The sequence below is a fragment of the Toxoplasma gondii genome, chromosome VI (genome assembly GCF_000006565.2).
Source record: "Toxoplasma gondii ME49 chromosome VI, whole genome shotgun sequence".
Classification (NCBI taxonomy): domain Eukaryota; phylum Apicomplexa; class Conoidasida; order Eucoccidiorida; family Sarcocystidae; genus Toxoplasma; species Toxoplasma gondii.
In genome coordinates, this window is record NC_031473.1 from 1,460,387 (window position 1) to 1,474,206 (window position 13,820).

The following is a 13,820-nucleotide window of genomic DNA, read 5'->3' on the forward strand; positions in this document are numbered from 1 at the left end:
TCGCCGCGGCTTTTACAGAGCTTCAAATGCCTGCTCTGCAGGGATACAGTAGTCGCTTTGCTCCAGAGTCTCTGCTTGGCTTCCTCTCTGGCTACTAGTGAAAAGCGTGACGTAGGAGTCTCGGTTTCTCTGAAAAACGTCTCTTTCTTGGGGATGAGTAAATGCACAGGCTCCTCAGAGGTCGGAGCTCTGCACACTCGTACGAGGAATTCGTCCACTTCAAAGACCGAATTGTCACGAGCAAAGTGAGCGCTCTCTACCACCGAAGCAAATGTTCTAGGAGGCAGAACAATCCACAACCGCTGAGATTCTATGGACGTTGGGGAGCACAGTGAAGAACGAACAACACAGATCACACAGTGTACTCGTTCACCCTCAATGAAATAAGGGATTCTGCTGAGTCACTGAACTCGAGCGACTTTTTATGCTTCGATCAAGATTTTGAAGTATCGCTCGACTCTACACATCTTTCTCAAATGCACTTCGAAACAGGATACATGCAAGCCTCTTCCTTCTTGTGGTTCTTCATTTAGAGAAGGAGCAGATCCAGTTACTTGTTCTTCGCAAGCGGCTGTAGTTACAGTCTTCGTAGGCGCAGATGCGCTGTGTTCTGAGGGTCCCCAGGACACAATGAATCTGCGCAAATCACGAAAATACGAATATGCTCGGAGAGACCTCCGAATCTGACAGAAATCAGCCGCTCCTCGGAACCCTCCTCCGTTTCTCTTGTTCTCTATCTCTCTCTGTCGTTCTTGTCTCGCCACCGATCTCTCCACCGCTCTCTCGTTTCCCTGCGTTTCGCTCGCGCTTCTTCGCTATCTGTCTCTCCGTGGATGTCTGTTTCGCGACAACGCGGCGCTGAGTCACACATTTCTAGGAGACGGAGTTGGACACAAGCATCATTCAGTCTCTCGTTGCCTCCCTCTCTGCGCGGTGCTCAGGTGCAAGACGGTAAATTGACTCTCCTCTACCGATTTCAAGCTTTTCCGTCTGCAGGCGAGTTTCTGCGAATCCAGGAAAAGCAGCCTCCGTGCAATGCCATGCACGAGCAACAGACGAACGCACCGTTCGTCCCCCTGAGAGTGCGTTGCCTGCTCCCGAAGGGGGAGTTTCGGAGTCTCTCCGGTCGTCTGCCGCCACGATGTTTCGCGAGACGCTCTCACAGTCGTCTTGGCTTTTGAAAAAGCTACACCGGGGTACTCCTCTGGAGCCTGTCGACACAGACATCCATTCTTCGTATTGCGATACGACCACCAAGGCCGTTTGTTTCTGTCTCCCGTCATCACCATCTTCTTCTTCGTCATGGGCGTCTTGATCTCCCTCCGCTTCGCAACTGTCACAAGGTTTTTCATCACCTCCATCTTCTTCGCTTTCCTCCTCCTTCTCTCTCTTCTTTGCCTCTCAACCTTCCTTTCTTGTTCTCACACTTTCGCCAGGAACTGGTTGATGAGTTCCGCTGTCTGTACAGGCTGCTCTGCATGAAGCCAGTGTCCGGCGTTCTGCACCGTTCTGTGCTCAGCGTTCGGAAAGTACCGCAAAATCGTATCCCAGTCGCGCTTTACGTCGACGTACTGCGAGTTCGATCCTCGGAGAAACAGCGCAGGTCCCTCAAACGCATGCGCGGCTCTCTGCTCGCCTTCCGCCGCGGTGCTTCTCCCCAGTTCCCCTTCCGCGTCGACGGGAGCGTCGGCTGCGGTGTCTCGACACCCCGAGACGCGGCTTTTTCGCCTCCGCTCTGCATCGAACTCTTCGCTCGGCCATCTGAGTTGCTTGGTCTTGAGCATTTGCTTGATGGCGAGGAGGTTCATTCGCCACTCGAGCCTGATTTTCTCGTCTTTCTTCAGCGTCTTGTCGGCGGTGCGCGACGGCCGACCTGCCGCTCGCCAGGCGATGCTCCCGCCGTCCAGAGGCTTCTTCTCCCGGCGCTCTCTCACGGCAGTCATCAGCCACTGAATCATTGCCCGCGGCAAGGGTGGATCGGTTGCGCCCAAAGTTCGCTCCAGCTGACGCCGGTCCTCGAACGCACTCATCGGCAGGTCGCAGAGCAGATTCACCACCGTCTGCGAACTGACCGGCTGCTGCGCCTGCCGAGAACCTGAGTAGTCCACCGGCGCGACGTCCAGAACGACGAGACCTTTCACTCGCGGGAGCGCGTCTCTTCCGCGCGAGGCTTCCTCTGCGCGCAACGCTGCGTACATCGCCGCCAGACCCCCCAAGCTGTGGCCAACGAGCACAACGTCTCGAGGCGCAGAAAGAAGCGAGGAAGAAGAAGCGAGAGCAGAAGAAGAGAAGAGGTCCGGTTTGGAGTGGAGCATGTAGAGGAGATCGCGGCCGAGATCTGAGACTCGCATTTGGTCTCTCCAAGGAGAGTCGCCGTGGTTCCGCAAGTCGACGGCAACGATCTTCGGGGAATTCAAGAGAGCAGAAAAACTCCTCATGTTGCGCCTGCTCCCAAGGAGGCCGTGAACGACAAGGAGAGCAGGCGCGTCTTCGCGCACAGGCTTCGCGCGACTTTGGAGAACTTCAAAACTCAAGGCAGGTGCGTCTGCGGAGAAGAAAGCACTCGACTCTTCTCGCTCTTGGTCGGCCGCCTCCTCTGCTCTCCGACAGCCTTCCGTCGCTCGCAACGAAGAGATGCCGGCGCGCGCGAAAGAAGGAGAGCAGAGCGAATGAGAGAGAGAAGAGACAGGAACGCTCTGCAGAGGCGTTGCATGATTTCTGGGCTCTGAGGAATCGCGCTGACCTGCGCGCCGGACAGAGCAGCTCCAATCTACTTCTCGCGAAAGACGCGCTCTGGAAAAGCAAGAAGAAAGAGGTGAAGGAGAAGAGAGAGGAAAGAGAGAAGAGAGAGAAGAGAGAGAAGAGAGAGAGGAGAGAGGAACCACAAAGGCAGAAGAGAGAGAACGAGGAAGGCTACTGCATGCAGAGAGCCTCATTTTTGGGGTGTCGCGCAGCAGTGTGGAGACGTTTGGGAGCCTGAAAACGGTTTCCGAGCGAGGAGCCAGAAACGGCAAGAAACAGGGATCTGCAAAAGCGAGCGCGCTTCGGTGAAACTTGTGCTTCGCGCCCGCGTGTAGAGACACCCGTGTCTCACTCGGAAGCCTGCCGAGCGGGAGAGAGGAGGGAAGAAGAGACGCACAACTCGGAGAGAAGAGCAGAAAGAGGAAAGCGAAAAGCAAGCGCGCGAAATGGGAGAAGGACGGTGACTGCTTCATCGCCGACACAAAGAAGAGAAGAGACGGGTGTCTGCACTCCCCCCGGAAAAGAAAAACAAGCAGCAACTGCACTCACCTTCCTTCACCTTCCTCCCTAAAAAAGGAAAAACTTCCAGCGTGATACAAACTTACAACGGTGTCGACAGAACGTTCCGAGTCGCTCTTGCATAGGCAGCTGTCCCCAGGTGTACAGACAGCTGCGGACGAGGCTAATGCGTAAAACTCGAGTCGACAGAAGCGCGTCTTTGGCCTCTACCGAGGAGGATGGACGTCCTCCAAAGTCGTGGACCGACGGTGGAGAGAAGCTGCGCATCTCCTCCCACCGAGACTCTGTTTGCCGGGGGGCTTCCTTTCCGCCGTCTCTCTGCTCGCAGGCCGTCCAGAGAGCGCAGCGACTGCACGAAGCGTCTGGCAGAAAGCTTCCCGAGGATTTTCGCGATTTTTGTGTACATGGAGGAGGCGAAAACTCGACTTCTGACAAGGGTGAGCAAGCGCAGCGAAACCTGGAGCTCTCTCTTCCTCTCGTCGGCGCCTCGCCAGTGTCTCTGGCTGTACACACATGCACACTGGAGGCGCCGAGGAGACAGAGGACAGGAGAAACAGGAAGCGGCGCAAGGAAGAGACGTCTTTGGAGTTCCGGAGTTCGTCCTCGAGAAAACGACTCTTCTCCGCCGTTTTCTCGGTGAGTCTCCGGCGCAGAAAGCGACAAACCTGTCTAGCATGCCCTTCTCTCGGAACTTCTTGTGCATGCAAACGCCGCACACTAACGATCGCTGTTCCGCAAAGTTGTCCTGGTGTTTCTTTCTGTGTTTCTCTCTGTGTTTCTCTCTGTGTTTCTCTCTGTGTTTCACTGTTTTTATCTTTCATTCGCCGTTGTTACCTCGCTCCAAAAGGTTCTCGACAGACTTGGAGAGCACCACGAGTCGAGGTGTGCGTACACCCGGGGGGCTGGCTCGACATGCCGTGGATCGGGAACTGATTTTTTCTGAAGGGAGACGCTCAAGATCCGTCCGAGTCTCCTTTTCCTTCCTTTGTTGTGTTTCCTCTTGCAAACGTTTTTTAGGCCTCTCTTCTCATCGCGCTGTCGTCAGCGCTGCTCCTACGCACAACAAGCCTTTTTCCCGGTGTCCCGGCGATACGTCTCACTTCGTTCTCGTTTCCAGAAAGGTGCAGGAAACCTTGCATCCCTTTCTTCTTCTCTCTCTTTCGTTCTTTTTGTTATCTCTTTCGTCTGCTCCTTTGTCTCTTTCTTCTCCCTTGTCCTCTTCTTTCGTTTGCTGCCCGTCCCGTCTCTCTCAGGTTTCCTTTTTCCCTCGATGCCTGAACGGCTTCTATCTTGTTCCTCGCCTCTCCGCAGACACCGCGCGTCTTTTTCGTCTGCTGCTTTCCAATAATCGTTTCCTCCGTGCGGAGCTCTGAGCTCTTCCTGCTCCTTGCCCAGACCTTTTCACTCTCTCCTCCTGGCTGAGAACAGAGAGCAGAGGGGGAGGGGGGTGGGGGAGCTTGACGCCCTACGAGTTAGAAGAAAAAAAGGCCGCTTCACTCGGTTTCTCACTTCACACGGAAGAGGCGCATGCGAGCGGATTCCGACTCCTAAGGAGGCGATTAGGAAACCTTTTCGAGAGCCGTTTCTCAGCATGACAAACGCAGGAAAGAGCTCTTCTTGCCCCCCTTGCAGTGGCGAGGCGAAGAAGCGCGAGGACACAGAGGAAGGCCGAGCGGGCGGTCGAGGAAACAGCGAGAACGGCGACGACAGAGCGGAGGCATCCCCGTCACGAGGTTCTCTGTGTGAAAGTGCGAGGAAGGTTTTCGACGAGAAGCTTTTCACCTCCTCGTTCTTCAGAGAAGTTTGGGAGCGGTCTCCACTGCTGCTGCGAAGCTCCGAACTTGGCGCTCATCCGTTCTCAGGACGCAAATTCATTTCAGAGGTGAGAGAGTGAAGAGCGCCGGACGCCGCCTGCAGAGAAGCAACACTGGAGCAGTCGAGAGAACTCCGGTCTGATGCCGCTCAACGACCCTGGAAGCCACTGTGCGTTTCCCCGGCTCTGGCTGCGCGTAGAGACGAAGCATCCTGCGAAGAGGCTTCGAGCCTGACTCTCCTGACTCATGTGGAGTGGGCGCCAGCCTGGCGTCGACTTCGACAAGGAGACGAGGGAGGGTACGGTCGACTTTTCGGAACTGCTGTTCCTGTGTGAAGAGGTGACGGAGAGCCTTTCTGCGTCTCTCGTTTTTCTTGTCGCTTTTCATAGTGGGTGTTGAGAGGCTGCGTCGTTCATTCTCTCGAACAACGCAGTTCTTTTCCCTTCTTCTCTCGTGAGAGATCCGTCATGTTCAGCGGATGCCGTTCTCCGTCTCTGAGCTCCCAGCAACTCTCAGCTGTGAGGCGCAGCTCTTCGTTTATTCTTCACCTGCGTGTACAGGAAGACATGGTCCGCATGTGCTACAGAGGCGCGATAGCGGAGACACTCAAAGTATTCCAGGTGAGGGTGTGTAACCGTCAAAAGCTTTGCGTCTTGCCAAGAAGTCTTCTTGTTTTCGTTCTGTTCCTTTTCTCTGCTCTCCTTCTTCGACTCTCTTCCTTCCATTTGCTCCTTCCATATCTCCGCCACTCTCCCCTCTGCTCTCCCGCTCCTCTCTGCTGGCGCCTCTTCGCTGTCGCCTTCTCTCTCTCTTGCTGTCTCCTCTTCTCCGCTCTCTCCTTCTAGCTCCTCGCTTCTGGTGTCTCGCCAGCCAGCGAGGCGCCCGCAGACTTCCCTGTCTTCATATGCATATATATATATATATATATATATATGTTTGTTTACGTGCAGACAGATATACGACGTCTCCAGATACATATATATATGCATATATGTATATATATATATATATGAGTACATATTTGTCTGTGTATCTGCTTATTTGCTGTCTCGTTTGGTGTGATGCCTGGTTGTGGGCGAAAATTCGTTTGTACAATTTTAAATCTGATTTCGTGAAAGACAGTTCGCTGTTCGTTTTCTTCGCAGGAAGGCAAACTCTACGACCCCCCGCAGATCTCCTTTCCAGAAGAGGCATGCGTCGACATCAGTGCCATCCGTCCACCGCCTCGCGCTGCTTCTTCTTCTTCGGGGGAGAGGTCGAGTGACCGCGAGGGGAAGAAGGCAGAAACCGGAAAGATGGAGGAGGGGGGGGAGAGGCACAGAACCACGACAAGCGCTAGTCTTTCGCGAGCAACTTGTCGATATCTCGAAGGATGCAGTTTAGTGATCAATCAGGCAGACAGAACTCTGGAAATTCTTCAAAGCATCTGCCAGCACTTGTCCAAAAAATACTTCTCCCATGTTTTCGCTGTCTCCTACCTGACGCCGCCGAGAACGCATGCAGTCAAAACACACACGGACGACCAGGTAACTTGTCCACTCTCGAGACCAGAAATTTCCCATCTTCCTATCCGCTTTTCTCTGCGCATGTGCCTGCACATCGACTTGTACGTTTGCGTTCCATTACTCCCATCACTTCGTCGACAGATCTATCTATATCCGTCAACAAGTATGTGTGAGTCTCTCGCTATATCTAGATTTGTCTTCACTCTCTGTCTCTCTCCATCTACATCTCTAGATGCATGCCCGTCCTTCGCTATCTGTCTCTTCATACTGTATGCATATATATTTATATATATATATATATATATATGTATATATATTTGTGTCTGCATAGTAATATGCATACATGTATGCATATGAACAGACACATGCAGTTGTGTTTGTTACGTATCTCCGCGAGCATGCACAGGTAGAAATTTATTTTCTGTTGTGAGTGTGGAAGGTGGAGGCATGCGGGGGGAGAGTGGCGTTTGCATGCGCTGAACAACCTGTGCTTTGGAGCTCGAGCGGACCGCCGTCTCTCTTGTCTTTCTCAGCGGCGTCGCACTCACACACGCCTGTTGCCATATTCCTTCTCAAAGAAATGTTCGCCTTTCTTGTCTTTCTCCTGAATCTCGTTCGCTGTCTTTTTCGCTTCGTCTCTGGTCTTCTGCCTCGTCTCCTTCAGTCTGCTCGCTCTTGTTCCTCTTCCATTTTCTTCTTTCGCGTCTCTTCTTCTCTTTTTTCATTTCGCTTCTCTCTTGTGTTTGTCTTTCGGTTGGGTCTTCTTCGTTACCATTCTTTGTCACCTTTCTCTTCCGGTTTTCTTTCTTTTCCGCGCTTTGCCTCCATCGCTTTTCTCTTTCCGTTTCTTCTCAGGACGTCTTTCTGCTCCAAGTGTGGGGGTCGAAGGCGTGGAAGATCTGGACGCCTCCTCAAATTCTTCCTTTGACCGAAGAAATGCTCGGAAAACGCGAAGCCTTCCCTGACGTACGGTCGCAGTCAAGCGCCCAGACGATGCCTCTTCTCTCCTCTCTGCTTTGCCTCGGCCTCGCTCTTGTCACACAGTCGTTCGTATTTCGCACAGTCGATCGCTCGAGTGCTCGCCTTCTCCCATGCCTGGTTCTTCGGCTGCTGCCGTAGCATCGTTTCGTCGGTGTCGCGCTCTCTCTTCTGCTTTTCTTGCGTCTGTTTTTCTCTCCCTTGTGTTCTCCAGCGCCCCGTTCAAAGAGCGAGGAGAGACACTAGGGATACGTTTTGGCGCGTCTGCTTCGTCTTCTTCTTGCAGGATCCTGGGAAGCCGCTGCTGGAGTTTGTGTTAAAGGAAGGCGACATTCTGTACATTCCCCGAGGGTGAGAGAGAGAGGCGTCTCGGGAGGACTGTGAGGCAGAGTCCGGTGTTCAGAAGCGACGGCGACGAGGTTGATGACTGGGAAAAGTACCTTTTCATCTTTCGCTCCCGAAGAGCTCCAGGCCAACTTCCTGACAGATGTGACGTCTTTCGGTGCAGTTTCCTGTTCATGTTTACCTCAGATTTCCGCATGCAGCGGTGACAACGGAGGAACCGTCTCTCCACATCACTCTCACTGTCCCCACTGCTGAGTTTGCGTATGTAAGTGTCAACCCACAGAAGACTTGACCGGAAAACCGGATTTCACCCGTTTCTCCTCGTTCAAGAAGACGGGGGCTGCGTCGCTGTTTGCTGCGTTCGTCTCGGCGCTCCTCGAGATTCGACGTCTTTGGATTTCTGCTGGTCGCAACTGACCTTCGTGTCTTGATCCTGAGTTGCTGCGCGGTTTCTCGTTCCACCTCTTTTTCGCCTTTCGTTCGCTTTTCAAACAAGCTGGAACGCGCCTGTTTTCTGCAGCGTTCGTTTCCATGCGTTCGCCATAAAACCAAAGGGTCGTTCTTTGATCCCTGCCTTGCATGGCGCGTTGCGTCTTTTTCTGAACACTTTGCGAAGGCTTCAAGAGTGGAAATGGTGCTTCAGGTCTTCCAGAAAAAGACGAGTTAACGCAGTCTTTCGTGGAGCATATCGCCTTCTCGCGTTTTCTCTTCCTTCTACTCTCTGAGCACAATGTGCGTCGCCTGGGAGAGCATCTCGAGTTTTTCTCGGCGTCTGTGCCGGCATAGAGAGAAGCGGGGATTCGCAGTCGGAAGGCGGTTCGGCGACGGAATCACCGCTTGCGTCCCTCTTGCTTCTCCTTTCGGTTTTCCCCGCAAGCAGCCGAGAAGATGAGCTACGCAGCATCTGTCTCCGTTTCCTTCTTTATCAGGTCACCTGTCTGCAAAGACTGGTGAAGAGTCTCGTTCTCACCCACACACTCCCCTCAGACACAGAGCGACGGTGCCGCTCTGCTCTCCTTCTTGTAAGCGCGGTGTTCAGAGAGAGAAACAGACCTGCCGAAACTCCAGACTCGGGCAACAGGGGAACAGCTTTGGAAGGACGGGAGCGAGCGCGGACTGCGGGGCGTCTCCAGATGGCTGCGACGAAACATAAAAGTAACGGTGGAAGTACTTTTCGCCTCACGTTCAGCTGGACCGAAACAAGTCCACACAAAGGTTGCCGCGTCCAGTTCCTCGTTCACAGCGCGTGTACAAGCATTTCCGCCGAGGACGTACACCTGGACCAGGACGCGGGGAGTCGGTTCTCTGATGGCGAGAGTTCGTGGACCGAGTGTTGCACAGGCCGTTTGCGTAAAGCACAGTTTTTCGTTTCTTGCTGTCTCCGGTCACTCACCAGCGTATATGTTTCCTCGGCGTCCGAAAACTGCATCCACTGCCGCCGGTCCCTGTCTCCAGTATCTTCCTTTCCCTCGCGCTTTCTGCTTTTTTGAGCCTATCGACTTGTCTCCTCATCTGCGGACATCTTGACAAATCTGTCTCTCTCGCCTGCATCTGTGTTGCGACCTTCAAGTCTATTGGGGGTCCAGTTTCAGGAATCGGTGCCTCACTCCGTCTCGCGCTCTCTCTATCCCTACGCGGAACCAACTCCCAACACCGTTCTCGGTGCTCGTCGTTCTTCAGCGGCGCGCTCCACGTAGACTCTCAGTGTCGTTTGCGTAGAGTCTTAAAGATGCATTTGGATGTATTTTTCTGTGTATGAAGAGAGAAAGCTTTGTTTCGAGGGTTGCATGCGCTTCGCTCTCCCGTGTCTGCCATTTTGTGTCGTTTTTATGTCTGTGGCTCTTTCGCTCACTGTGGTGACACAGTTTTCTCCCGCCTTCACCGCATCGAACAAAAGGTCTTCGTTCACGTTCTCGTCTTGTCTCTGCGTTGCTTTGCTTCCTTTGAATCGCCTGCTTTGCGCGCGTCTTTTGTTTTTCTTGCGGCGTTTCCAGAAGGACGTCCCCGGAGCCGCGGAAGACCTGCATGCACTGCGTGCGGCGGTCGATGCATGCGCAGAGCAAGTGGCGTCTCGACTGAACTACGATGCACTCTGCAACTCCCTCAGCAGTCAACTGGAAACGTACGAAGTTTGCGAAGGAACAGAGAGGGAGGGACGACGCACATCGACACAGCGGAAGCGCTATAGGCGTCGAGAAAAGCGGACGCGAACGGGGGACTCGCAGAAACAGCTTTGCTTCTCGTATCCCGCTGCGTCTAAACCAAGGCGCCGTCCACCGGCTCCGCGTCTCTCGTGGTGCACTCGCGCCTGTTTCGTATTTCTTCCCCTTCTCCAGAGCTTTTTGCGCCAAAGAGCGAACATTCCACGTTTCGCTGCCGAGGAAGAGTCGAAGGCGGAGCCTCCGAGCGACTCGTTTTTTCCTTTCGGCTCCGCTGTCGTCTCGTTCGGCCGCCTGTCTCCTACGCCTGCACCTGAGGTTCTTCAGAGCACTCAGGGGATCGCGACGGTGGCCTCCTCACGCTGTGACTGGAATGGCTCTGCGTTTCCCCCTGCAGAGTCAACGCCATGCAGAGGCGCCAGTTCCTTCGTCTTCAGGCCGTACCCGTTTCGACGCCTTTCACAGAGACATCGCTGGTGGCGCTTGCCGCAGGTACGTTTGCTCGAGTCGCCTTTGGATCCTTTTTCTCGAGGGCGTTCGAGAGACCGACCGACGCGAAAAACAGCCTGTTGTGTCTCGAGAGGACGCAGCCACCGGCTGCTGCGAGCCAGCGACGTTTCCAGGTCCGCATCCGCGACAGGTTTCTTTCGTTCCCTGGTTCGCTTCTGACTGCTCAGGCCTAACATGCAAGTGCGAGGAAGGAAGCGCGGAGGCGGTGTTCTTCAAGGGAACTCAGAGGTGTGTGCGACGTTTGCATGTCTGAAGGTTCTCGTTTTTAGAGAGGCGTTTTCGATTCGTCGAGTCGCTTCGCTGGCGAGTCTCTTCTCCTGTCTTTGCGTTCCTTTGCGCTGTCGTTGTCTTGTCTCTCTCTCTCGTGGCGCTGTCTGCGCCTTCCCTCCGGTTTTCCTCTCGCCGTTTTTTTCGCTGTCTCTGTCCTTTTTGTAGACCTCTCCTTCCAGCTTCCGCCGTCCTTGAGAGACGTCCGCGTCAGGACTGCCCGCATGTGTGTCATGTGTGTGTCTGTCTCGCGTTTGCGGCCTCTCCCGTTCTCGTCTTTTTCTCCGCGTCCAGGTCCCCTCCCAGTCTGGTCCGTCTGCGTTTCTTCTTCTTGCTGCGCGGTGTCTTCCGATCGTGTCATGTGCATGTTCAGCCTTCCCTCTTTGGTATCTCGTTCTCTGCGACTGGCTTCCTTGCGAGTCACATCTTGGCTCCTTTCGCCGTCGTCTCCTGTCTCTTCCGCGTTCCCCGGCTCTTTCCCCTTACTTCCCCCTCACGCGGCTCGCTCGTTTTCCTGCTCGGTTTCTGCGCCTGTAGTCTGACGATGAAGATCTGCCCGTCCGCGTCGAAACTCATCAACGTTCTCGCGAATCGACAACCTGCAACGGTGTGCTCTGCTGGCCTTCCATCCCTCGACACAGTTCGCAGCTTTCGCCGCCTTCTCTTGTGTTGAAGAGGAGAGCCTCCGAATGGAAAACCTACGCACATGCAAAGAAGACACCGGCCTCGCGTCTGTCCAAAATCCGAAATCCGTACACACAGAAATCGAAGATATGTCTATACTCATCTGCAGGCAATTCTCCACGCATTCATTGTTCTCTCTCCGAATCTATACCCATGTATATATATATATATATATATATGTATATCTTTCTATATACATATTTCTACATATATATATATATATATATATATGTTGGAAGTATCTATGTGTGTGCCGTGGTTATGTGCATCGCTGTCGCTATCACTTTCTCGTTTCCGTATGCATTTAAATGCGCTGAATCTCCACGTGATCTTCTGTGTTTTCTCTTCTTTCCTATATTTCAGGTTTGCGACCTGCCGTGCAAGGACCCCTTTGAGCGCTTCTGCGTTCTTCTCGTCCTACACAGCAAGGCTCTGATCGACGTTCTTTCTCGCTGACGCATGCGCAGAAAATCCTCCTTTCTCGCTAGACCTTCTGTCTACACGGACCGCTAATGTGTACGCATGTCAACACACACCATTAAATAGAGAAATATATATATATATATATGTGTGTGTAGAGGGATAGATATGCATCTGCGTAAGTAGGTTTTGGGAGACTCCGCACAAGAGCAGCTGCAGGCGTCTGTCTATACGCCCGAGTGAATGGGCACAGTAAATCAGGCACACTGGCCTCCATGTTCAAAAACAGATAGCCTATATATATATATATATATATATATATGCATGTATGTAGGAGTATGCATATATATATATATATATATATATAAATATGGTTGTGCATGAATTTGGGAAGCAGGAAGTGCAGAAACCCACCCTGCCTTCAGTCGCGTTTCGTTTTCCGAGTTGAGGTGCGTACGTTTGACGAAGGAGCGCCGAAGTAGAGGAAATCTCCTCACGAGCGCGCACAGGCGCTCCTGAAGAGATGCGCTTTCAAGGGAGATGCGAACCTCTCTTTTTTTGGGTGGACGTTTCAAGAGTGTCGAGAGAAGAGAAAATGATGAGGCGACAAAGAAGCAGCACACCTCTCGTCGTCGCGGCTCGTTAAATCGTTCTGAGGAAAATGCTTTTTCAAACAGCAGGCAGAAGCCGCACAGGAAACGGCATTCTTGCCCGAAACTGCGGTGTACGTACACTCGGGGATCCGCTACCTAGCCAGGTGTATGTACAGCGCTGGGATCCACCAGCCAGTCCGTTTTTTTCAAAGTTTGATTTGCAGTGGTTTTCTATTGATGTATTTGTCTGTGTTCATTCGAGTCATCTGCCCCTGCCTGCTACGCATGCGCTGAGGTGCAAGTCGTGTATTGCCCTCTTCATTAAGGCGCGTCAACATATCATGTGCGTTTACGCGTTTTCCACGAACGCTGAAAAGTGGAGAAGCACCCAGGGAACAGGGTACCAACTGCTGTAGGACTGAAGATTCGTGTGTCTGTATTTTGTGTTCATTTCCACCTTCTGTCACCCTTTTCGCTCTTCCAGTCCTTGAGCTATCTCTGCGGCGGTAGAAAGCCTCCGTCTGAAGACGGCTGAAAAAATGTTTTTTTTCTGAAAACAATCTGTGCTTCGGATGCTGGCGCCTGCCTCCCTAACCAACCTCTGCTGTCTTCCCCTTTTCTAAAGGAAAGCCGCGATGCAAGACGGATTTCCTCGCACAGATTCAAATGTCTTGAAAGAACAAACTGTATGCCGGGAGACTCGGCGGAGAATCTCACAGGGGTCTTCGCTGTCACGGCTTCGCTGCGAAGACGCGGCGGTGACTTGGAATCTTGTTTGACTTGAGGCTTTCTTGTCAACTATTTCTTTGTTTTGCGTTCCAATTCAAACGCAGGAACACAGAGCAGGCTGCGCCTCTCCTTCACTGTTAAATTCATCCACACAGTCGAACAAGAAGTATTTCTGTACGTGTCTGTCGGTGTTTGTGTAAACGTTTACGTAGGGAGATAGAGGTAATAGAGAGAGAGAAAGACATATGTGGAGAGATAGACATAGGTAGACAGGGATGAAAATAGATGGATAGAGGGAGAGAGATGTATATGAAAATAGGCAGACAGATTGAGGGAGACAGAGATACGAATAGAGAGAGAGATAAAAATAGAGGTAGAGATAATGACAGAAATATATAAAAGTAGAATATAAAGGGAAATATAGAGACAGAGAGATTTGCGACGATCCAGGGGGATTCCAGATGGAGAGGGATTGTGCGACTCCCACAAATTTCTCGTCCGCGCGGAACTCGCATGTGAGTTCGACTTTTCGCGCATGCGCCAAAGCAACATGCG

The 13,820-nt window shown here is 52.7% G+C and overlaps 3 protein-coding genes across 3 annotated transcripts; 1 reads left to right on the forward strand and 2 right to left on the reverse strand.

Annotated features, from left to right (window-relative positions):
* Nucleotides 1-899: 899 nt before the first annotated feature.
* Nucleotides 900-1,361, reverse strand: TGME49_240820 (hypothetical protein; the record flags this gene model as incomplete). Its single annotated transcript, XM_002366660.1, has 1 exon — nt 900-1,361. One exon carries the CDS (start codon nt 1,359-1,361, stop codon nt 900-902), a length of 462 nt encoding a protein of 153 aa, XP_002366701.1.
* Nucleotides 1,362-1,421: 60 nt separating this feature from the next.
* On the reverse strand, nt 1,422-3,215 carry TGME49_240830 (hydrolase, alpha/beta fold family protein; the record flags this gene model as incomplete). The annotated part of the gene is made up of 1 exon (XM_002366661.2): nt 1,422-3,215. The coding sequence occupies one exon, from the start codon at nt 3,213-3,215 to the stop codon at nt 1,422-1,424; it is 1,794 nt and encodes a 597-aa protein (XP_002366702.2).
* An 869-nt stretch (nt 3,216-4,084) lies between these two features.
* On the forward strand, nt 4,085-13,151 carry TGME49_240840 (histone lysine demethylase JmjC NO66). Its single transcript, XM_002366662.2, has 12 exons — nt 4,085-5,143; nt 5,636-5,695; nt 6,221-6,601; nt 7,436-7,546; nt 7,845-7,909; nt 8,090-8,168; nt 8,833-8,925; nt 9,898-10,025; nt 10,460-10,554; nt 10,740-10,800; nt 11,377-11,446; nt 11,887-13,151. Exons 1-12 carry the CDS (start codon nt 4,853-4,855, stop codon nt 11,977-11,979), a joined length of 1,527 nt encoding a protein of 508 aa, XP_002366703.1. The 5' UTR covers nt 4,085-4,852; the 3' UTR covers nt 11,980-13,151.
* Nucleotides 13,152-13,820: the final 669 nt, after the last annotated feature.

What these genes read in the sequence shown, in the direction of transcription:
- TGME49_240840 (XM_002366662.2), top strand. Translation starts at nt 4,853, where the DNA reads ATGACAAACGCAGGAAAGAGCTCTTCTTGCCCCCCTTGCAGTGGCGAG. An exon ending in AAACACACACGGACGACCAG is followed by an intron (nt 6,602 to 7,435) that starts GTAACTTGTCCA and finishes GTTTCTTCTCAG; the next exon opens with GACGTCTTTCTGCTCCAAGT. An exon ending in CTCAGCAGTCAACTGGAAAC is followed by an intron (nt 10,026 to 10,459) that starts GTACGAAGTTTG and finishes TTCCCCCTGCAG; the next exon opens with AGTCAACGCCATGCAGAGGC.